At 35.1% G+C, this 23,853-nt stretch overlaps 1 protein-coding gene across 5 annotated transcripts; it reads right to left on the bottom strand.

Moving 5' to 3' along the window:
• Nucleotides 1-200: 200 nt before the first annotated feature.
• Nucleotides 201-23,661, bottom strand: CPSF73-II (cleavage and polyadenylation specificity factor 73 kDa subunit-II). Of its 5 annotated transcripts, XM_088096635.1 has the most exons (14): nt 22,967-23,661; nt 17,034-17,079; nt 16,779-16,956; nt 15,954-16,026; nt 15,162-15,279; nt 14,785-14,858; nt 11,408-11,544; nt 10,498-10,561; nt 9,475-9,540; nt 8,954-9,023; nt 4,164-4,268; nt 3,048-3,189; nt 1,529-1,625; nt 201-885 (listed from the first exon to the last, which is right to left on the bottom strand). In XM_088096635.1, exons 2-14 carry the CDS (start codon nt 17,056-17,058, stop codon nt 421-423), a joined length of 1,614 nt encoding a protein of 537 aa, XP_087952761.1. In that variant the 5' UTR covers nt 17,059-17,079; nt 22,967-23,661; the 3' UTR covers nt 201-420. The 5 variants fall into 5 exon arrangements, with proteins under 5 accessions (XP_087952761.1, XP_087952762.1, XP_087952764.1 ...); XM_088096636.1 differs by lacking the exon at nt 17,034-17,079 and having other exon boundaries at nt 22,967-23,660; XM_088096638.1 differs by lacking the exons at nt 17,034-17,079; nt 22,967-23,661 and adding an exon at nt 16,565-16,682 and having other exon boundaries at nt 16,779-16,920.
• Nucleotides 23,662-23,853: the final 192 nt, after the last annotated feature.

Below are 23,853 nucleotides of genomic sequence, written 5' to 3' on the forward strand. Positions count from 1 at the left end.
GATTCGTAGATAAAATTATGTTTGATTTTACGTATTTAAAAGTAAGAGAAGGCAAGGATTTGCGAAATTGAGTGATTTTTGAGTTTTTCATTAACTGATTTGAGTGTATTATATATGAAAATATATTTTTATTCCCAACATTTTTTAGTTCACATATATTTTATTCTTTCGTCCAAACAGAGAATTTCCATACTCATGAGTCACGTAAAGAGATTTCTTATATGAATGAGCACACAGTTTTCTTTTGAAATTTTTTGACTAGATTGTGTTCAACGAACCATTAAATATGACCAAGTTAATTGGTATAGGTAGTTGGAGAGTGTATAAATGTTAAGACGTGTAGAAGTTGACCAAGTTGTTAGCAAGCACAAATGAGGCTAAGAGCACCTGTCACTTAAGTTATCCATTGAATCACCAATGTCAGAACGTCCCGCTCATTGTATCGTGCTTCTGTTCTTCCAACATAAGCAAAAGTTCGTCCTTGTGTACAATCTTTGGCTTTTTACCCTTCTCCACAATAAAAACTCCCTCTGATACCCTTTCATCTTCAACTTGGACCATAGGCATTAAGCTCTTGCCTATCGTAGTAGAGTTACATGCGTCCGCAGAACTACATTTCTGAAATGTGAAGTTTGGACTCAAGCAGCTTCGAATGAAAGTGTCTGAGGCTTCTGCATTTACAGAGTGAGTTGAAGAAATGCATATGGTTTCATTGTTTGCAGGATCATAACATTGAATCCCAAATTCAGAATGAATCTTTTCTTTAAGGGAAGCCATCTTATGCTTCTCTCCATGCACTAGAATAACGTGCTTGGGGGTGAGAAAATTTACAAGATCCATTATCCCTTTAGAATCAGTGTGAGGACTAAAAGCTAATTGATGAACCTGCCAATTTAAGACGAGTCGAAGTTATACCAGAAACTAGATGAAATGACGCAGTTACCTTCAATGCTAATTTGTACAATATAGCAGAAGACTACAAGGCTTTCTTGTTTTTGGATATTCAAGCAATTCAAGACTAGAAAGACACTAATTTAAATTTAAGCAGTATTACAATATCATCTTGGTCTTATTTTTATAGCAAACAAGTCTTCAAAACCAAATTTCAAGATAATAGGAGGAACATTGATAGGTGACAGCGACATAGATTAGTTGAAGTGGAACATGAAACTTAAAATCAGTTTATGCCCAGTGTACCAATATCAACTCAAGAAGAGGACAAAATTTTCTATTACAGAACAGAGAAGTGAAAGAAGAAATATGGTTTCAGTTGTATATTAATATGAAAAAGGTCATGTCAGAAGCATACTCATCATCTCAAACACCAAGCTCAGGAAATTAGACTAATGTAATACTCTGAAAGTCAAGATGTTTATTCTCCTAATTTCAACGTGCAAATTTATCAACTTGTACATGCTGTTAACTCTGTTTCTACCCATGCCATGTGAAGCATCTTTAAACTGGAGTTCGTAAAAATAATGAATTGCTAGATATATCTCCCTGTAATTGGGTAGGGAATAATATTTACCTGGCATCGCACATCTATTCTTGTATTAGCATCCAGATCAACTTTGGCCCGCTTATCTGACATTAATTTATGACCTATCGTTCCAGCCACACAATACCTACAAGAGTACAAAGTAACTGACTAGCAGAATACAACTGGTTTGCGAATATATGAAAATGGAATAGATCAATCATACTTTTCTGGTATACATTCATACATATTTTGCTTAAAAAGAAAAAGAATACTAAGAGACAGTAAAACGAATGGCAAAGGAAAGTCTCTCCATGCACAGAATACATGTAGTGCCATGGTGTAGAATGCAGAAAGACAGAACCATGAAATAAATAAAAAATAAAACATAAAAACTATACATGAGAGAAAACACAAAAATCCGTAGTTACACCTAAAAGCAATACCAACTTCCACTAGTATGACACCTTGTTTCCCCTCAAATTCTCACCAATCTTTACCTTGTGCTCCTTCGCCTTATCCACAACTTTCTGTCACTGTTTTTATTATTTTTCCTTCCTCTTTTTTACTTGTCTAATTATTTTACCGAAGTCCTTTCTTTGCACAAAATCTGTAGTTTTATTTTCTTTTAATTGAAAATAAATGATATAGAAATTGAAATTATATTTTGATTATCAAAAAGTAGTTAGATTCTTTATTTGTCAAGCATGACAACCAACAGTTACAATTTTGAATAGTCTCTCTCAAATATTAGGGTAGAATTGAATAATTTTATTACTAAGAGTACATAAGATAGGAAAACTGATTTTGGGAATATAATAATAACACTTGATGTAATCAAATCCCTATTATTCAGGGGTATAACCAGATCCCTATCATTCAGGGATATTTACATCATACACTTATTATAATCTGTTAAAATACGAAATAATAAACTATAATTGCTAACAGTCTCTAATACATTAATTTGAGGAGTTTTCTCTAAATCATGAAACCTCAACCTAGGCTTGCCCCTTCAAGCATTACACATTACGATATATGTTGGTCCATATGCCATCCAATAATAAATGATCTTATCCTTCAATTTTTTTAATTTTTGGGTAAAATGAAGGATTTATGCATGGATGGGCTGAGTAGTTAGTGAGTAAATTGATTTAATTGCAACCAGTAAAATAAATAATATAATGGAAATCGTGAACGTAAAATTTTTAACTTTTATCTAAAACAATCGTGTGAAATAATTCCTATGCTTTTAAAAAACAATTTCACTCGTACACATCCAAAACAATCATTTGCATTTCAATTTCTAAATTTCTTTCCATCCAAAAAATGTGAACCAGTCACTTCCTAGAGTGACATGCTATCACCAATGTATATGCATGTACCAGAAGTTTTAGTCAAGCGTGATATTTATCATTAAAGGGCAGTATTAAAATAGCTTCGTATCCATATACTATTCAATGTGACAAGTTAGTTTTAGGAAACATTTATCTGCATTATGCTCATCGTGCTATCAAGTGGCTAATATAAAGAGAAATAAAGTAAAGAAAAAGAAGAAATAGGATTGTACCCTGGCAAAGTGACAAGGTTATTTTCTGACACTGCCCACTGCTTAAAAACTTCAAGTGAAAATCCACCGCTTATCATCCCAGGAGTCGCGAAAAGAACACAAGGACCAGGAGCATTTATCATAGACCTTTCAAATTTTTGAACTGTAACACCCAAACCAGATGAATGAGACGTAGAACTTATCAGATAATACACATAATTGCAACAAAAGCTCTAATCTTAATTTCTTGAGTTTTCACAAAAAAGTTTCAATATGGATGCATTTGAATAAGTTTGTTTTAAAGTAAAAATAATATATGCCATATTAGCAAATTTTCATATATTTCCCCATGATACTCCATTAGGACTTCTACTTTTACTACTCCAGACTTTTACTAACTGACCTTGAAACTTCAATAAAAATTTCGTAAGAGATTAAAGATGGTCTAGCATAACAATGACACAATTATCTCAATATTTTTCGTCTTGCCAATCAAAGTTTGAGGACACACCATAGTTATTTTATATATAGTTAGACAATGAAAAGAAAAACTGTAAACAAGAATAGACCAATTTCCTTTTGTTTGATTTATTTTTCTTTTCAACAAATTCAATTTTGTCATCACCAGATATGAACAGAAAATATTTAAAATTTCATATCATCAAAAGGTCTAGCTATGGTATATGTTATATAGATGTCAAACCTAGGAATCTGATGGCAGAAATTCCTTTTCACAAAACCTGTAAAGCAACTATTCACTTCTAGTCTTTTAGGACACCAGTTACAGCTGCCAGTCAACTACCATATGTTAGCCATTTCACCTCTTTTGCCCAGTATAATCAAACCCTTTACCATTAAAACGAAATCAGCCCCAAGCCATCACCTTTTTGCTATGAGGAAATTAATGCTTTAAACATCAAATTCATTAATGCTTTGGCAGACTGTTACAATTACTAATTAAAGAACTATAATCTCTGACTTAGGAATGGTCCCAACGTCAAGGCTTATGTATCACAGCACTAAAGATATGTAACAAACATTGAAAAAAGGAACAGTACACAGATGTGAGTGAACATATGAATGCATAACGATGCCAGACAGAATATTTATGATATGATAAAAAAATATTGAAATTACCATTCTTAAAATCAAAAGCATTATGTTTAGAGTATGTATCTTTAATCTTCTGGCTTGTCCAACTAATAAGCATTTTATAATATGCATTAGCTTGGATTGTTAATCCTGGAAAAAAAGAAATGGAGTATTAGTATGAAGCACAGACCCAACAACTAATGGAAAAAAGAAACATCCTATGAATAATAGACAACTCAAGAAATTACAAAACTAAGCTGTATTTTATTATCTTAATCTGATTCTTTTGAAAAGGACAAGGAAAACTATTCTGCACAAGCCTACATAGAGTGCACCGTGCAGCACAAGAAGCTTTGGTAAAAGAATAATGCATAATCAGCTAAACCATTATGCTTGTAGAATTAGTTGTTCCATCTTTTTAAATGATATATTTTAGATAATTGCAAATGTTGAGTTACAATAAGATAATATTAGATACTGTAATGATTATTGATATTAAGTGAGATAGAAGTAAGGAAAATATGCTTAAGAGAGTGATTCATCTCTTAGGTCATTCATTCATTTATAGAAGTTCCTTACATAAACTATACTAAAATGTAATGATCGGTGCTACACAAATAGGTCAGATAGGAATACTATGTGTTGTTAGTAGAATATTAAATGCATTATTGAAAGTTGTTGGTAGGATATTAAATGTATTACTAGAAGCTTCTAGAAGTTGTTAGAATATTCTAGAGATCTCTTTGTAATTATTATTTTAGGATTTGAGTTCTCTATATATAGAAGTTGTGCGCTATTTCAAATTAATTAAGTAGATAAGAATCTTCTTTCTTTCAAATCAATCCTTTCAAGTCTATGCATAATTTAACCTATTATAATAATTATCACTAGGATAAGTTCTAACCTGACTCTGATACTATGTTAAGAAGTGGACTCTACTTCTAACTCAACCCCACAAAACCGGCTTGTAAGGTGAGGTTTGCACCCACTTATATACTCTAAATTGACCTTATCTTTAGTCGATGTGGGACTTCCAACATAACCCATCCAGATAAGTTACACAATTATGAAATTCTCCCTCAAACTAGAGCATACAAAATGTACTTACCAAACTTGGAGTGTATAATTGAATTTGAGGTACTATGACTTTGCTTTGTGACAATAAATCAACTATTAGTATTGCTCACAATTTTTTCCATAGCAATAGAACCAAGCACAAAGAGATAGATGGACATTTCATCAACTATTTATAAAGGGACTTCCCATACAACAATTTCATGATCTTACATGCAAGTTGAGAATGATTGACATCTATTAAGAAGTTGACATTAAGCCTATCTCAACCCTACAAAACCAACTTGTAAGGTGATGTTTGCACCCACTTATATACTCTAAATTAATCTTATCTCTAGTCAATGGACATCCAACACACCCCCAAACGTAGAAGTAAATATGTTAGGATATAGGGTATTTGGGATATAAGGGTATAATGGGAAATGGGATTAGGATAGAAGGTAGAGGAATTGTATAAATAGATTGTTTGGATAGTTAGAAGGGAGGAGTTTTTGAGTACATTGATTGTAAACAAGTTATGACCTGTGAAGAGGGTTAAGCCTCTGAATTCTTCCTGTACAAACACTCTTACTGGAAATAATATTCAGTTTTCTCTCTTTCTTGTGTCTTCTTGGTGAGTGAGAGAGTCTTTGATTAGGTTCCCAATTCAGGAACCTATCAATTGGTTCAACCTGTCGGATCCCAATTCGAAGAGGTGAAGTCGCGCATGATGGACGGAAGAGTGGCGACAGTAGAAGGGCAGATGGAGACGGTAGAGATTGCGATAGCCGAGACGAAGGCTGATACGGTGTTCTTGCGGCATGAAACCGGGGCATTGAGGCAAAATTACGAAGCAATGCGCCAAGATATCCAAGCGATCCTGAAGATGTTAGGGGATCGCAATCGCGACCCACACGGGCCACGCCGAGAGGGAAGTCAATCCTCTGTGAACGAGAACGAGGGCGGACCGGAGGCGGAGAGAGGAAGACGAGGAAAAGGGCGACAGGACGGACAAATTAATTGGAGAAAACGGGTGGAGTTACCCGTGTTCGAAGGTGGCGAACCGTGGAACTGGATCAATAGGGCGGAAAAGTTCTTCGAGGCGCAGAGAGTGGACGAAGACGAGAAATTACAACTGGCCTTCATTAGTATGGAGGGGTATGCTGGGAGTTAGTTTCGATTTTGGAGAGAGAAAACCAAGAATCACTCTTGGGAAGGGTTGAAGAGAGCTTTGGGGATTAGGTTCGGGGGAGGAACACGGGGAACGGTGTATGAGAGGCTATCGGCCATTACGCAGGTCGGGACGGTGGAGGAATACGTAAGAGAGTTCGAAGTGTTGGTGGGGCAGACCACCAAAATTCCAAAGGAACAGATTCTGGGCTACTTCATGGCGGGACTCCAGGAGGAGGTGGGCAACCATGTCAGGCCGCATGATCCCCAAGACTTGATGACAGCCATGCGAGTCGCGCGTGATGTGGAGAAATTAGGTGCGCATACGAAGACGGGAGGGGGATCGGCGCCCAAGAACCAGAGTTCGTGGGGATGAACGGCAGGGGTGGTGGCGCGAGTAGAAATCCAACGCGATACGCAGAGTCAAGGAGGGGCCGCGGAAAGTGTCGATTCCGTGAAGAAAGAGGCGACCCCCGGAGGCGGCGCCGCAAGAACCACTGGCAACCGGAGGGAAAGGAATACCCGCAACCTACCATATTCGGAGTACGTGAAAAGGAGAGAAGAGGGAAGATGCTTCCGGTGCGGAGGGCCTTTCAGCCCAGGTCATCGATGTCCAGAGCAGGGATTGCGAATGTTGATCTTTGCCGAAGAAGAAGAGGAAAATTTGCCACCGCCCAAGCCCCCTGACTTGAATTGAAGGGCAAAGCCAGTGGGTTTCCTTCATATGGTAACCCGATGAGGAAGAGGAGCCATGAGACCAAGCTTCCCCATTCCAACCTTGAGGACAAGGTTGTTCTGCAGCGGGGTGTAATGTTAGGATATAAGGGTATAATGGGAAATGGGATTAGGATAGAAGGTATAGAAATTGTATAAATAGATTGTTTGGATAGTTAGAAGGGAGGAGCTTTTTAGTACATTGATTGTGGACAAACCTGTGAAGAGGGTTAAGCCTCTGAATTCTTCCCGTACTGTACAGACACTCTTACTGGAAATAATATTCAGTTTTCTCTCTTTCTTGTGTCTTCTTGGTGAGTGAGAGAGTCTTTGATTAGGTTCCCAATTCAGGAACCTATCAAAATACATCTCGAGCGTGGAACTAGACATTAATGGATGGTCCGATAACGGCCTGATAACAGGTAGAACAATATTCCCAACAAACAAATCTCGCTAAGATAGACTCTAAAAATGGCTCTAAAACCATGTTAAGAAGTAGACTTTAAGCCTAACTAAATCCTACAAAATTGGCTGATAAGGTGAGGTTTGCACTCACTTATATATTCTAAACTGGCTTTATCACTAGTGGATGTGGGACTTCCAACACACCCCCTTCAGACAAAAATATATACATATCGTGCGTGAAACTAGACATCAATAGATGGTCCGATAGCAGGTGGAACAATAATCAACAAACAATAAATCTCGTTAGGATAGACTCTAACAATGGCTCTAATAACATGTTAAGAAGTAGACTTTAAGCCTAAGTCAACCTTACAAAATCAATTTGTAAAGTGAGGTTTGCAACCACTTACATACTTTAAACCAGTCTTATCTCTAGTCGATGTGGGAGATCTAACATCCATGTACCAACTTGAAGGAAAGTGTTGAGCTATGAGAAGATATTATTAGATACAGTAAATATTAATATTAAGATATATTAAGGATACAAAGAGTCGTTATTTCATTAATAATGATCTCTAGGGTGATTAAATAACCTCTTGTACTTGTTTCAAACTAAGAAATGAGAATATAGTTTATGTTGTCTTCCCCTACATCTCTTTAAAGTGTATATTTACAATTATGTTATAATAACTGTCTTCTTTGAAAATTAAGTGAAAATCATCATTATAATTACAGAAATTGACAACAATAGCTATTCATATATTTGGGAGGGGAAGAATGACAACTTCTCTGTATACATTGAAAGTTATCATTATAATGACAATAATATATTTTATGATATCCAAAAAGTAGGGGCAGAATGTTGAATAGCATAGTAATCCCTAAACTAACAAAAGTCTCTTAATCTATCATAATCATTCTCCCCCTCTAAGATATTGTGTTGATATTCTAACAATATAAACCAACAAAACATATTTCTATATTTGCAATTATAAATTCTGGATTTTTATTTAATCAGAATGTAAAAGTTTCCATAATAAATCATTCAGGGAGATTTCATCCAAGGAATCTCCAACCTTCTCCGTTGATCCTCACTAATTACACTAGGTTGCTGTCATCTCCATTTTCTGATTCATCTGAAACTGCCCCACCCAATGAGGCTCTCATCATCAAACATTTTCCAGAACCTCATTGGTTCTTATTCCAGCTTGCTCCCTTCATGCTTGTTTTTTATAGGATATGAACGAAATATACAAAAAGCAGAGATTTAAAAAAAAAAGAAATGTGTGCTGAGCAGAAGACAGATCCTTATTTAATGTATTGAATATACATAATATCTTTACAAAAGTAATTGTGAAACTGAGGAAATAAGATAAAATCTTGTTTTCTATAAATGGGAAGGATTATAGTGAAATGATTATGTATAGTTTATATATACAAAAACAATAGATCAAAGAAAGATCATTGACACAAAATTATAGGCTGAAACGAACCTGCTGAGAAGTAGATAGGAACCTGCAAATTCATGCGTTCCCAGTAGTCCTCCAACAAAATGCATAGTTCCTAGATATTGTAACAGCTTCGTGAATATAAGACAACCACTACATATATATCATAGTTTTGAAAATTGAACTGGTCACTAAAAGACATCAATTTCAGTGGGCATGGTTTATTAATATAACCTTAGTGAAATTGTTCTTTTGTCAAGTCTTTTAAATTATATATAAGTATAAATATATATATATATATATATATATATATATATATATATATATATATAAGTATAAAGTGCTTGTGTGGGACAGCTTAAATTCTAGGAAATTATCATTTAATTTTTCAATGATCTCCCAAAAATACAAGCAAGAATAAGTGATAATTTCTTCAAAATATGTTGAACCAAACACAAACTTAGAATTTATAAGAGAAATAGTTGCTTGGACTTCATCCATCAGCTATAACAAAGGGAAGGATAAATTACAAACAGTGAGATGAATGGCAATCATAATAAGAATACCTGAGCTCTTCCAAGAGCAAATGTTGGAATAAGCACCTTGCCTCCACATGATACACATTTATGAACCTAAATAATTTAATTTGAAAATTAGTACCCAGCATCAGAGTAGGTGGATTGAGTTCATTTTGAAAAACAAAAGCAAAGAATTGAAAGAGACTCAACCCCACAAAACCGACTTGTAAGATGAGGTTTGTACCCACTTATATACTCTAAATTAGCGAGTGGAACAATATGTCCAACAAACAACAAATATCGCTAGGATAGGCTCTAACAATGGCTCTAATACTATGTTAAGAAGTGGACTTTAAGTCTAACTCAACCCCACAAACTCCGCTTGTAAGGTGAGGTTTGCACCTACTTATATACTCTAAATTGGCCTTATCTCTAGTCATTGTGGGACTTCCAACACTCAATAATCAAGTCTACCTTTGCAATAGGAAAGGCACTCTATTTATAGTTTGAGACCGGTTGATTAGGCAAGAGGAGGGAAATTCAAATTTAAACTAATCCTAATTAGCTCCTTAATTTGGTGCCACTAATTATTGATCTATGAGTTACATATTTCACACGTGCCTAATGCTGAATGTGACCCTGTTCTAGAAGCTCAAGATGTGTTGCACTCTCTTCCTTGCTCTTTAAGTCACGCGCTCCTCTCCTCAAATGGCCAAACCATGTGTGCCTCTCTAGTGGGCCCAAAGGCAGCCTAACCTCCAATGCTATGTGCACTCTCCTTTATTGGACCTTAATGGAGAAAAGGGATACAGGCCCGAACTCTTGCTGAGTCATGCTTTGGGTTATTCTTCTGGACCCTGAGCTAGATCACTAAGTGCTGAGCTATTCAGAATTTCATCATCATATTACACATTTTTTTTTCTTAAAGTAATAATAGCAAAAGTATGACAAGAAAGGACTGGGAAAGTGAGATCAACAATGTTTTTTTTTTAAAGAAATGTCTGAAAGAAAACAAGACATCATATTACACAAGCAGCATCACATCATAAATTAAGTATTGCAAATACATACAGCTTTGAGGAATTCCCTCTCTCGAGCATATCTTGAATCACGAATTGTAGTCGCATATGTGGATCTGAAATTATTTTCTTTTAGAATCATATAAAAAATGTATCCAAGAAAATCAATCTTATAACTTCAAGCAGTAAATCCAATATAGGATTCATGCATTTAAAACCCATTAAACCATTAAGCAAAAAGAGGAAAGAAAGTGATGATAACACAGATAAACTACTGTACCTTGGTAACATAAGACAATTGCATAATGTTTATGAAAAACTACCATGGACTGTACTAATCTACCAAATTTTATATCTGACATAGGTAGTTAGCCACAAAATCCTTCATCCAAACAGCTAACAAATACCAGAGAATTCAGTTTAAAGATCCAAAAATTTCACAACTTTGGTTTACATTTCATATGGGCAGAAACTCATTCTTTTACAATTACGATGATGCCTCTTAGGCACGGATGAAGAATTTACTAAATAGAAATAAAACCAATGATGTTTATTACTGGAACTGTTGGAATACCATGCAAGTGATGAAGTAATGGGAATTATAATAATTAAACGGATTTTGCCTCAAAACAGTAATAATGAAAAAATAAGACAAAAATAATTGATCACATGACCTCTTGGTCACATATGGTTTGAACAATTCAAGAACCAACATCTCAAAAGTTTAGGCTATTAGGTACTAGAAAAGGAATAATTCGCATTTCTAACAGTAATATCAATATGAGAATGAGTTAGTAATGATAATGCATGCAGATAAATAGTCTGTGAAAAGTATGTTCAAAACTTAAAATAATTGTAGAAAATGGAGTAAAAGATAAACAAGAAAAGAAGATTTATCACTGACACTACAATATTGATAACTTTGTTATAAGGTTCATTTATACAACCAATGATGTTCTTACTCAGTTATAAGAAGGTCAAGTCGTAATCTATCAATTTGAGCTGCTCCAAGGTGTCTATCCGGTGTCATATTGTAGTCTCCAGTATAAACCATTTCTGCATCTCCTACTTTTGCATAGAACATTGCAGCTCCAATAACCTTATCAAAACAATGTGCTTAAGTACTAAAACGAAGGCATTGAAGGAAGGAAAATCTACTATAAGAAGTTAGAAAACTCTGATTCTATTTCTTAATCCAAACAGTACAATGGAGTACATTATATAGAGAACTCTACCATCTTAGAAATAATTACAATAATTAATAATAATTCTTTTTATCCCTACAATATTTTAACAATAATTAATAATATCTTCTCTCCTAACTAGACACTCCCCCTTAAGCTGATGAACATGAAAGATCAAAAGACTGCCCTTGGCCCCTAAGTACAGATAAAGGTACAACTGGAAGTAGTTCGCAACACACTACTCCCTACTTTTAGACTTTAATAATTACTCTAACATACATAGACTTAGTAGTTATTCTAATACTCTTCCTCAAGTTAGAGCATACAAATTGTATGTATCAAACTTAGAACAAATGAACTCAATCTGAGGTCTCCTTAAGGACTTGGTCAACACATCTTCAAGTTGGTCATTTAATCCAACAAACTCAGTAAAAAATTCTTTAACAATTTTTCTCAGATGAGCCAATAGGTATAGGAACCTTGACTTAGAACAAGGTGCATGCAATATCCCAAGGGATGTGTGCTGTGACAATAGAAAAGGCCAGTCTGCCTTACTATGTGTCAGTCCAAAGGATTGAACAATGTGGTTGAACTTTCTGTTAGCAGTGGACTTTAAGACTAACTCAACCCCACAAAACCGGCTTGTAAGGTGAGGTTTGCACCCACTTATATACACTGAATTGGCCTTATCTCTAGTCGATGTGGGACTTCCAACACACCCCCTCACACCGAGGTATATACATCTCGAGCGTGGGATTAGACATTTTAATGGGTGGTCCGATAGCGGGTGGAACAATATGTCCAACAAACAACAAATTATCGCTAGGATAGGCTCTAACCATGGCTCTGATACCATGTTAGAAGTGGACTTTAAGCCTAACTCAACCCCACAAAACCGGCTTGTAGGGTGAGGTTTGCACCCACTTATATACACTGAATTGGCCTTATCTCTAGTCGATGTGGGACTTCCAACACTTTCCAAACCTTGAACAAGGAGATTGCTTCAAACCACAGAGAGAGCAGCACAACTTACAAACCAAACAAACTCCCTTTGAGCAACAAACCCAAGAGGTTGCTCCATGAATATGAATTGTGAACCTAACCTTGATGGCTTACACATTATATTGAGAAATGGAACTCAGTCTTGTACCAGGTATCCTATTTCTCATTTTGTGACTTCTAAAAACATATTTATGTAGTACGAGAGTTTCCTCTCTACCATTGACGCAATTAGAGTCCCTACTTCAGTTCAAGAAGCACTGAAGGATGAGAATTGGGTTCGAGCCATGAATGAAGAGATGAGTGCCTTAAAAAAGCCAAACATGGGAAATTGTTAACAGGACACTTAATAAAAAGGTCGTAGGAAGCAAATGGATTTATAATGTCAAGTATAAATCTAATAGCGCACTAGAACATTACAAAGCAAGGTTAGTTGCTAAAGGATTTACTCAAACTTATGGTGTTGATTATGAGGAAGCATTTATTCCTGTGGCAAAAATGAATATTATTAGAATTAGTCTCTCATTGGCAGCTTATTTTGGTTGGGAATTACAATTTGATGTGAAAAATGCTTTCTTGCATGGACAATTAGAGGAAGAAGTCTATATTGAAATATCTCCAGGTTTTAAGCCTATTGACAAAGGGAATAAAGTATGTAGGTTGAAGAAAGCCTTGTAGGACCCAAGTAATCACCCCATGCTTGGTTTGGTAGATTCACTCAAGTTATGATCTACATGGGATATCGACAAAGTCAAGGTAACCATACTTTGTTCATCAAACATTTCTCATAAGGAAAACTTACTCTACTCTTGGGCTATGTTGAAATGATATGATTGTTGCAAAAAATGATGAACACAAGAAACAAATCTTTAAAGAAAAGCTTGTTGCTCAGTTTGAAATGAAGGATCTAGGAAAATTAAAGTACTTCCTCGGGATAGAAGTTACTTACTTGAAGAAAGGCATATTTATCTTCTAAAGAAAGTATGTTCTTGTTCTTCTCAAAGAAACAGGTAATCTTAATTGTAAGACCAATGGAGTTCCTATAGAACAAAACCATGGCATTTGGGAGTGATGAAGGCAGTTCTATTGTGAACAAAGGCTAATATCAAAAACTTGTAGGGAAGCTCATTTACTTAGCTCACATAAGACTTGACATAGCCTAGGGTGTTAGTATAATTAGTCAATTCATGCATGATCCAAGGGAGAGACATTTACAAGCTATAAACAAAACCTTCAATATTTGAAGAAAAGTTCAATGAGGGGATTATTGTTCAAGAGGAATGAAAAATTAAAAATGAAAGTGTATATTATTGTAGATTATGAAGGGTCTATCACAAATAGTAAATCCACCTCAGGATATTGTATGTTTTTAGGTGGAAATTTGGTAACTTGGAGAACTAAGAAACAAAATGTTGTTGCAAGGTCTAGTGCAGAGGCTGCATTCTAAGCTAGGCACATGGAGTGTGTGAATTGTTATGGCTGAGAATTATTCTAAATGATCTTAAAGTGACATATGAAGAACCTATGATTATTTATTGCGATAATAAGTCAGCTATTAGAATTGCTCACAATCCACTCTAGTATCAAACGCATAAAGATATATCGACACTTTATTGAAGAAAAACTAGATAGTGGTGTTATCATTACTTCATATGTTCCATTTGGGCATCAATAAGCATATTTATATTTGTTCACAAAAGATCTTCCCATTGAGGGATTTCATGATCTCACATGCAAGCTAGGAATGATAGATCATTCACCAACTTGAGGGAGAGTGTTGTTAGTAAGATATTAAATGTTCTACTAGAGGTTGTTAGAAGCTGGTAGAAAGTTCTAGAGATCATTTTGTAATTATTACTTTAGGGTTAGAGTTTTGTATATATAGATGCTAATGTACTATTTCAAATGAATCAAATTGAATAAAAATCTTTCTTTCATACTAATCCTTTCAAGTGATTACCATAATTTTTATTTTATTATGATTGTCGTCTAGCTAAAGATTTGATTTTTCAATTTTTCAGCATCTTATCCTCTTTCAACTTATAAACACAAAAACTAAAACAGAACTTTTATGGTAAAAAATTTCACCAACATCTGATGCTATACTTTTTTCAGAACAGTAAACATGACTAAAGAGATGAAGTCACAAGCCTTACATGTCCTGCGTAATAGGCACGTATCTGCAAGTCTTCATCTACTTGTACAGTTTGCCTCAAATCAACAGCAGTAACTGCACATGGAATCAAATTAAATTACAATTTTAAAATGCAAACAAAAATGTAAATCATGTAAATGAAATCTACCAAGATTTATCAATTTGAAAAAACAAAACTTAAATGGCACATTTATAGGCTGAAAGATGAATCTTTTTCCTCCACTTAAAATCCCTAATACAACAGCTGCACACAATTCAAAGTTCAACAAAGTCAAAACTAGAATAGGCACCAATATTCCTAGTGGCATGTTTAAAGTAATAGTTGTCTAACCAACCTATAGATGGGGTACTTTAAATAAAAAGTGGATCCTACATTACCCTTCTTCATGCACTCAGCAATTTGATCAGATGAGAATAGCTCTTCCTCACCCCGCCGATCAACCATCACTTTGCGATAGTCTTCCAACATCAAAGGAGCCAAAGCTTTTGTTGGGTACTGTTTAAAATCAAATAAAACTCAAGTTAAATTTACTAATGTAGAATTATGACTTGGAAGCTAATGCTTATCGGTCCATTTAGTTTCACCTTCTTTTTTTCCTATTTTCAAAAATTTAAATATGTTTTCAAAAATGTGTATTCAAAGTTTCATTGATATTATAATCTTGCTCCCTAGACTTGCTTTTTGTGTTAGGCCCCGCATGAAAAAGTTGTATTTTTTTTGTCACTAAATAAATATATATGTGTGTGTGGAAATAGATCTCCACGTTTCCATAATTTATAAGGTAAGAGTATTTTTCTAATAGGAAATAAAACGAAAAACTATACAACCAATCAAAATGCAGAATTTTATACATGGAAAGACCAAAACTAAGGTCATTTTTCACATGGGAATTTAAACACAAAACGGCATCAAGGATAAAAATATTTGCAACTTGAGAAAACAAAAGCGGGCTGTTCTATGAAGAGTTTTGAAAAAGGATCAAATTATGGTTCTTTTAGGCAGGGGGTAGGAACAAAAAAATTAGTGAAGCACAGTAAAAGTTTATAGCTAAATTAAACCCAAATATTTTAGTACAAATATTCAAATTCTGTTATATTAGACAATTCCATAAACTATTGTATATGTTCAGGTAAACATTTCATCAAACATGTAGCAGAAAAAGGACTCACCGTCATGTAAATTGGTCCATTATACCCACAAACTTCTGTGAAGTACGCTAAAGCGCCAACATGATCCAAATGACTGCCGAAATTTTTGAAATGACAAGGCAACGTCAAAATGCTAATAACAAGAAGGGTGAGGAGGTTAAACTCTTTCATTCTCTCCAAATTGTTGTCTCCATTTTATATTTTAGTCTCTACGAGAAAATGGCAAGTTTTAGCCTCTACATAAAATCTTGTAGTGGCTAATCATTCTCGGAAAGTTTTGTAGCAATTCTACAAAACGAAATGTTGTTATTGTTAGATTCTTAGGACAATCACAAGAAAAAACAAGAATAAGAGTGAAAGAAATAATGTGTATCATAGAAGGTTCTATATACAGACCAACGCGTAACACATACAAAGAATCTCTACATATAGAAATAGGAATAATAGAAGAACTGTCACAGCAAAGTAAGACAATGCAAGGGTTAGACAGTAGATGTTCAATCTAAACTTATCAACATGGTAGTAGATAGTTTTTTGTGTTGTTTATAAGACAATAACGATTTTAAAATTAGAACATCACAATTATCTTTCTCCAATATTAATGTTAATCTTACCAAAGGACTACAACTTACAATTTCAGTCTCTCTTTTGTATTGACATCAGAGCTAGACAACAACCTTCCAACATCGTAAAGATGTTACAAAACTTTCCGGTGGCACTGATAAAACTTGCAATTTTCTCGTTTAGAGACTGAAACTTAAAACGCAGAAACCAATACCAATCAAGAGAATAGTTTAACATCATAATAATTAAAAACAGGAAAATTCATAATGGAGTGACACAAACAAGTGGGTGATGATGATGCAAGTAATGGCAGAGTTGAAATCTTGATTGGGATCGACAAGGGTGAAATCAGGGTAACGACGATGGTCCAAGAACCCCATATGCATTCCACAATCAAACATGATTCGTTTGCCATTCATGGTTACCACCACGCAGCTCTTCCCAACTTCTTGACCAGCGCCTGCAAACAAATCATGTAGGGGTAAGGTTGATTCGTGTTCTTGCACCATAAGAGGGGGAATATGAACAAGGGAATACCTAACACTAGCGTTTCAATCGCCATGAATGTGTTTGCTCTGAGTCTCTGTTCAAAACAGCAAAGTTTGGATTACGCCTCACAAGGGTTAAATATACTGCTACCTAGGAGTGTTGTCTGTGGCTCAATGGATGATGTTATTTTTTAAATTTAAATTTTTGAAAATATAAATAAATAAAAGAGTATAAAATAATAATTCAAGAAGTTATTTTCTTCCCCGGTAAGCTTATATCATACTCCCCTTTTCATTCCCTCCTTGTGACCTGTTTTTTATAATCATTGTTTTTAACAAATTTGTTATACTTCCCTCCAAATTGCCAAAACGTGAAAAAAACGTGTTGAGGGAAGAACAAAACACCACATTCCATTGTGCCTAGAAAAAAAAGAAAGTGGGCCGGGAAGCCTAAATAAAAAACAAAGAAATAAATAAAATAAAATAAGCCAAATAATTTTTAATTAAATTTTTATTTTTCTTTTTTTAATTTGCTTTATGCATTCTTAAATTTCTATTGCAAAATAATCTATTTTTTAATTAATTTTCTTTAATTAAAAAATATTACATTACACTTTTTATAATTATTATTATTAATTTATTTTTTTATTTTTTTATTTTTTTCTTTTACTTTTATTATTTATATATTTTTTTAATATTTTTATTTTTCATCTGGATGAGATTGAATGTTGACATTTCCAAAATGAAAAGACTTAATAAATTTTGGGCTTAATACCCTATTTTGTCCCAGTTTCGCTCGATAATGTCAAATTAGTCCATCCTTTAAAACGTGCGTCAATTACGTCCTTACTTAATAAAATTTATATCAATGAAATCCCTTCCGTTAAATCCGTACAAACGACGTTAATAGAAGAGAGAGAAAAATAATTAACGCCGTTTGTACGGATTTAACGGAAGGGATTTCATTGATATAAATTTTATTAAGTAAGGACGTAATTGACGCACTTTTTAAATGATGGACTAATTTGACATTGTCGAGCGAAACTGGGGACAAAATACGGTATTAAGCCTAAATTTTGTTAAGTTATGCTCTTTGGTATGTCTATTAGGTCGAGTAGGAATAGAAGTAAAACTCACTTTGTCACTAGATAGATTCTTTTTTTGGTATAATGATTTATTAAGGACAGAAAGAGAGAGTGTATAAGTTATCAACCCGGACACTCATGAATAGCTCAAACAATCAACTAATAAACCGAACGATTGACAATTAACTTGGACGGTCACTTAAAAGACTGAATGACTAATCATTAACCCAAATAGTCACCTAATTGATCGGATGACAGACTATCAATCTAGACGGTCAACTAACATACTAGACATCAGACCATTAACCCAGACAGTCAACTACCAAGTCGAACAGTCAACTATCAAGTCGGCGACAAATCACCAGACTAGACAGCCAACAACAGATTGAACGATCAATCACCAGAACGAATGGTCCAAATAGAACCAAAGTAAATCACCATAACTAGGTCAACCTTAATCAAAAGTCCGTCACAAAATCTATAAATAGAAATTTGAGGTAAGGAGGTAGGTCATTCGTTGCTTTTTGTCTAAGTTAATTTGACTTTAGTATTAGAGTATATCTTGTGCAAGTACCATCAGAGTAGCTTTGATCACGGAAGGCTCCTCAAATCGGACAAGACTTGGACTTGTGAGTGAACGTTTGCAGATCGAGTACTTGGACCTGAAGACTTAACCCTAAAGTACCTGAAAAACACTAGAAGGTGAGTTGAATGGTTTTAATGGAAAAATTCTTTTTGCAACCCTTCTGATATAACACGATTTCGAGCTTTAAGAATTTTTTTTTAAACGCTTAGACGCTCGACCTGATAAAGGATTACAACAAGAAATGCTTTTGTCGAGCTATTCATAATGTACATTGCAAAGTTTGTAAGAACTTCCTTTGTTTAAGAATAATCGTTTAACTTGGAAGCTTATTCTATTTTAGAAATAAGAGCACAACTACAGGTTTTATGAGAAAAACGTTTAGTTAAGAGAAGAAATGAATGCACAAATATTTTATACTGATTCACTCCACATGAGCTACGTCCAGTCTCCTCCGCACAAGGTTCCACTATAATTTTCAACAATATTACAACTGAGTATTCTCATCACTTTTGGTCTCAGTCAGCGAATAACCACTTGTTACCCAAGATTTAATGAGTATTCTCACCACTTCTGGTCTCAGTCAGCAAATAACCACATGTTACCCTATACTGGATGAGTATTCGCACCATTACTGGTACTAAGCAACCTTGCCTAGATTTTCTTTAACTCAAATGAGTTCAACAAGTGTTTTAATTCTTTTCAAAATTGCAATCAAAGATTGCTTATAAGTCGTTTAAACTATTACTCTTGTAGAGAGGATGTAATTACAATACAATGCAGTCTAAACACTCGCAGGTGTTTCCCTCTTTTCTCTTGCTCTATTTCTTACAATCAATAACAATGAAGCTTGAGAGTATTTCTTTTCTTCTCTTTTCTCTTTTTCTACTCAAGTGTATTCTTTTTCTTAAGCTCTTTCTTTTCTTTTCTTTTGAACGCTTCTCATGATGAATATTTCGTTGTATGTTATCTTCTTAATTCTTTATTTGAAAGTTCTTCTATTTATAGGCTTTTTGGATGTATGTTCGTTAGACTAAGCTCTTGGTCTTGATTCTTGTGTTTTCTCTTTCTTCGTGTACAACAGTCGTTGGATAAAATCAACTTGTCATAACAGATATGCTTTTTCAGTCCTTTATTTGAAGTAGGTTGTACGTTCTTTTAGACATGGCTTCAAGTGAAGAACATTATATGAATATCTCTTTTGTCTCTAACGTCCACTTCTGATACGTTGATTTGAAGTTTGTGAATGCATGTAGAATAGCTCATCTGCAAAGAATATAGTAGATTGTGCATGCAACAAATATGTCTTTTCTTATCACTTTTGTTGCTTTTAAATGTTGATCATTTAATGTCATTTGATGCTTTTGCTTAGAACAACAAAGTGTTTTTTTATTTCCTACCATTGAGATAGCGTTTGACAGGTAAACTTTTCTTCCAAATATACAAAGCCTTGATTAAAAACTTCATCGTCTGACGAAGTAATGTTTTAGCTCATGGTATCGTTTAGGCAGAGTAAACACTTCTTGTGTTTTAAGTTTTAGTCTTTTAATGTGTTTTGTCAATGGCATTGTCTTGATATTGTTTTGTTTTCCCGATAGCTAAATTGAATACCCTTTAGGTATGATAAGCTTTACGCATTTAGCTTCAACTCTCTTAAACACTTTTGACTTGATGTCGCAACCGGAATCGCGACGGGACGACGATCCAAAAAGAAAAGGAACGGGTTTTAAAAAGAGATTTGGAGTCGCCACCATAGTTTATTCTGGAAAACTACGGAAAAACCATAAAATGATAAGACACGGTCCACGAAAGCCAGATTCTGGGTTCGGGAGTCGGTTACGCGTATGGAAGGTATTAGCACCCTACAGCGCCTGCCCGAAGGCAGTACCTTTAACTAAATACGCGAATGTGATTTCAAAATGTTTAACTATCTCCTAAAATAAAATTCTAAATAAACAAAATATATTTTTTGGTTTTTTTGGGCCCGACAAGGATTGACCTTGCTCCTACGTATTCTCATTCAGAATGAGAAATCAGGGTTACGTAGTTCTTTTGAAACCGTTTGAGAAGTTTGTTTGGAAATTGTTTGAAAATTTGTTTTGAAATGATTTTGGATTTTTGGGAAGTGAACCTAACAAGGACTAGCCTTGCTCCTACATATCTCCACTTTTGATGGAGAATCAAAGATCACGTAGTTCTGGCTGAAAGGTTGATTGTTGTTTGAAGATGTGAATGTTTTATATTTTGGTATTTTTATGTGAGAAGGAGAAAAGTTTTTAGCACAAGGACGATGCGAACGATCACACATGTGCCTAAACTTTTAAAATATTTTTGTATTTTTTTATAAAAGAAAGAGAAAAGGTCTTTTAGCACAAGGACGATGCGAGCGATCACACATGTTCTTGACCTTTAAAATGTATTTTTGTATTTTTATAAAAGAAAGAGAAAAGGTTTCTAGCACAAGGACGATACGAGCGATTACACATGTTTTTGACCTTTAAAATGTATTTTTGTATTTTTCTAAAAGAAAGAGAAAAGGTTTATAGAACAAGGACGATGCGAGCGATCACACATGTGCTTGACCTTTAAAATGTATTTTTGTATCTTTTTATAAAAGAAGAAGAGGTTTTTAGCACAAGGACGACGCGAGCGGTCACACGTGTGCTTAACCTTTAAAATATATTTTTGTAATTTTTTATAAGAAAGAAAAAGAGGTTTTTAGCACGAGGACGATGCGTGCGATCACACATGTGCCTAAACCTTTAAAATATTTTTGTAAATTTTGTATATATATATATATATATAAATATTTTATTTATTTATTTATTTATGTATTATTAAATATGTATTTTAAAATAAATAGATATTTAGAATAAATAAATAAAATAAAATAAAAACAATGAAAACAAAAACAACAATAAAAATAATAAAATAAAAAAAAATAAATAGAATAAGATAAATAAGGGAACAAAATAAAATAAATAAAGCAAAGCAAATAAACAAATAATTAATAAAAATAAAATAAATAGTGGGGTGGGAGTGTCTAAACTATTTTTTCCTTTTAAAAACAGATTGGGCCTAAATCCAAACTAAAAGGAGTGAGGAAGTGAGAACAGGGGTGAGGAAGTGAGAACAGGGGTGCCTAAACCAAATTTATTTCTAACATCGGACTGGCCCTAAGCCCAGACGAAAAGGGGGCGAAATACTAATAAAAGGGGTGCAGAAACAACTTTGTTTGATTTTTATTTTGGGCTTGGCCCAGCACTGGCCCGAGGATGTGTGGGGGTGCGTGGGTGAAGAATGGGGTTGCGCAAAGGGGGCTGGGTCAGCAGTAGGCCCAAGGCCTTTTCATTCTCCAGCAGCTCAGGAAACCTTAGGGGTTCCCCCATTCTCTGCGCCACTGCTCTCAAATGAGACCTAGGGTCTCTTTCTCTCTGAGCGAGGAAAATCCGAGGCGATCACCTCCGCCCAGACGGCCACCGCGCCACTGCTTCTTCGAACCAGCCACCGCCTGAACAGCCACCGCGGGAGGACCCTCTACTGGTCTCGGCGTCGACGGCGACCTCAGGCGCCACCGGAAGCATGGTCGACCGCGGCGCCACTGCCTTCTCTCTCGTTTCCCTTCGAAAATGGTAACCCAGGGAGGGGTTTGCCTCCGCTCGTCACCGGAGCCACCGTCAGCCACGGCGCTGGGTTCCCCTTTTCCTCTTCTGCTCGCGCGCGTACAGCCGCTCCCGTCAAACCGACTACCGCGAAGAAGCCCTCTGCCTAGTCCTCGCTGCCACGATGACCTTCTTTCTCCACCTGAGGTGCTGCCGGCAATGCGGGTCGCCACCGCGGTCTTAGCCAGCCGCCGTATGCCATGGTCCAAAGCGTTGCGAGTACACTGCTCACCGCCGAAATCGTCGCCGGCCACAGCTCCAAGCCTTTCTTTCCTTCTCTGTTTCTCTTCTCCCTATGCGCACTACTACCTTAATCTAGTTGGTCATTGTTTTTGGCTGTGGCTTTGTGCAATGCAGGTTGAGGATGATGATGTTATGCGCGAGTTGGGATGGAGGTTCTAATGGGTGAATGGAGTGGTTCCGGTGAAGATGATACTGGCTCCATTGTTTTTTTCTTTTGTTGTGATTGTGGGTGAGGATTATGAGAAATTAATTTACGACTTGCTGGAATTCCTCTAGCAGGGGGAATGTAGGAGGATGACATTCAATGGAGAAAGGGGAAGACTCCTACCACAATACATACTCAAGCATAAAATGAAATAGAATGCAGCAAGCTTACATGACTATGTCTACACGAGCAAGGTGTGCTTACCTCTTGGAGCTCTGCTTGCCTTTGTCAGCTTCGTCTCCGGTGATCTCTCCCTTCTTGGCTGGCGTCCTTTTTTTCTTCGTGAAGTGGAAGCTCTGGATGATGATCGAAGATGAAGGTCCGAGAAGCAATGCCAAATTCTCCTTTTACTCTCCCCCTCCCCTCCTTCTTCTCTGCTTTTTTTTATGTACTAACCAAATCCGTATATCCCCTCTGCCAATGCCCAAATCGTCTCTGCCAATCCGTATGACAAAACCGCTTTGCACCACTTTTGCTCTCGGCAGAAAATCGTTTTTGTCCCTCACGCTCCGCATATATTTTTTTCTTTTTAATTATATTAATTATATTAAAATAAAATAAAATATAAAAAGGTAAAACAAAACAAAAAAAAAGAAAATAATAAATAAAAGAGAGAATAAAATAAAATAAGATAATTTATATAGATAAAGATAGAATAAAAACAAAATAATAATAGATAACAAAAATAAATAAATAAATAAAAATAATAATAAAAAACGAAAATAAAATAAACTAATAAAAAAATAAAATAAATAACAAAACATAGGAGACAGTAAAGCCAAAAAATCAATCCGAACGAAATTCGGTATTGACACTTGATAATCGTTTAACATTGCGTTTAGGTGTTTGACTTAGCTGTTTTTCAGTTTCCTAAAATCCTAGGTGTTTTCCTAAGGTTTTATGTGTTGGGGATTTTGGTTCAAAGTCTTGGTGTTTTCATCCTATGTTGTTTTCATATTATTATTCTGTTCACTAGTACAAAAACAACGTATAACATCATGTGTTTAACGTCTAACCATTGAATAGCCAACATTAAAAATGACCAGTGGCATTTTTGTAAATAAATGCAATTATTAAACGTCGTTTAAAAT

This window comes from Vigna umbellata, chromosome 8 (genome assembly GCF_029865625.1).
Source record: "Vigna umbellata cultivar VRB3 chromosome 8, Vumbellata_1.0, whole genome shotgun sequence".
NCBI classification, from domain to species: domain Eukaryota; kingdom Viridiplantae; phylum Streptophyta; class Magnoliopsida; order Fabales; family Fabaceae; genus Vigna; species Vigna umbellata.

Coding starts and splice junctions, on each gene's coding strand:
- CPSF73-II (XM_088096635.1), bottom strand. CDS start 17,058: ATGGCGATTGAAACGCTAGTGTTAG. Junction 16,957..17,033: donor GATTGAAACGCTAGTGTTAG/GTATTCCCTTGT, acceptor ATTTGTTTGCAG/GCGCTGGTCAAGAAGTTGGG. Junction 14,859..15,161: donor TGCTGAGTGCATGAAGAAGG/GTAATGTAGGAT, acceptor TTCCATGTGCAG/TTACTGCTGTTGATTTGAGG.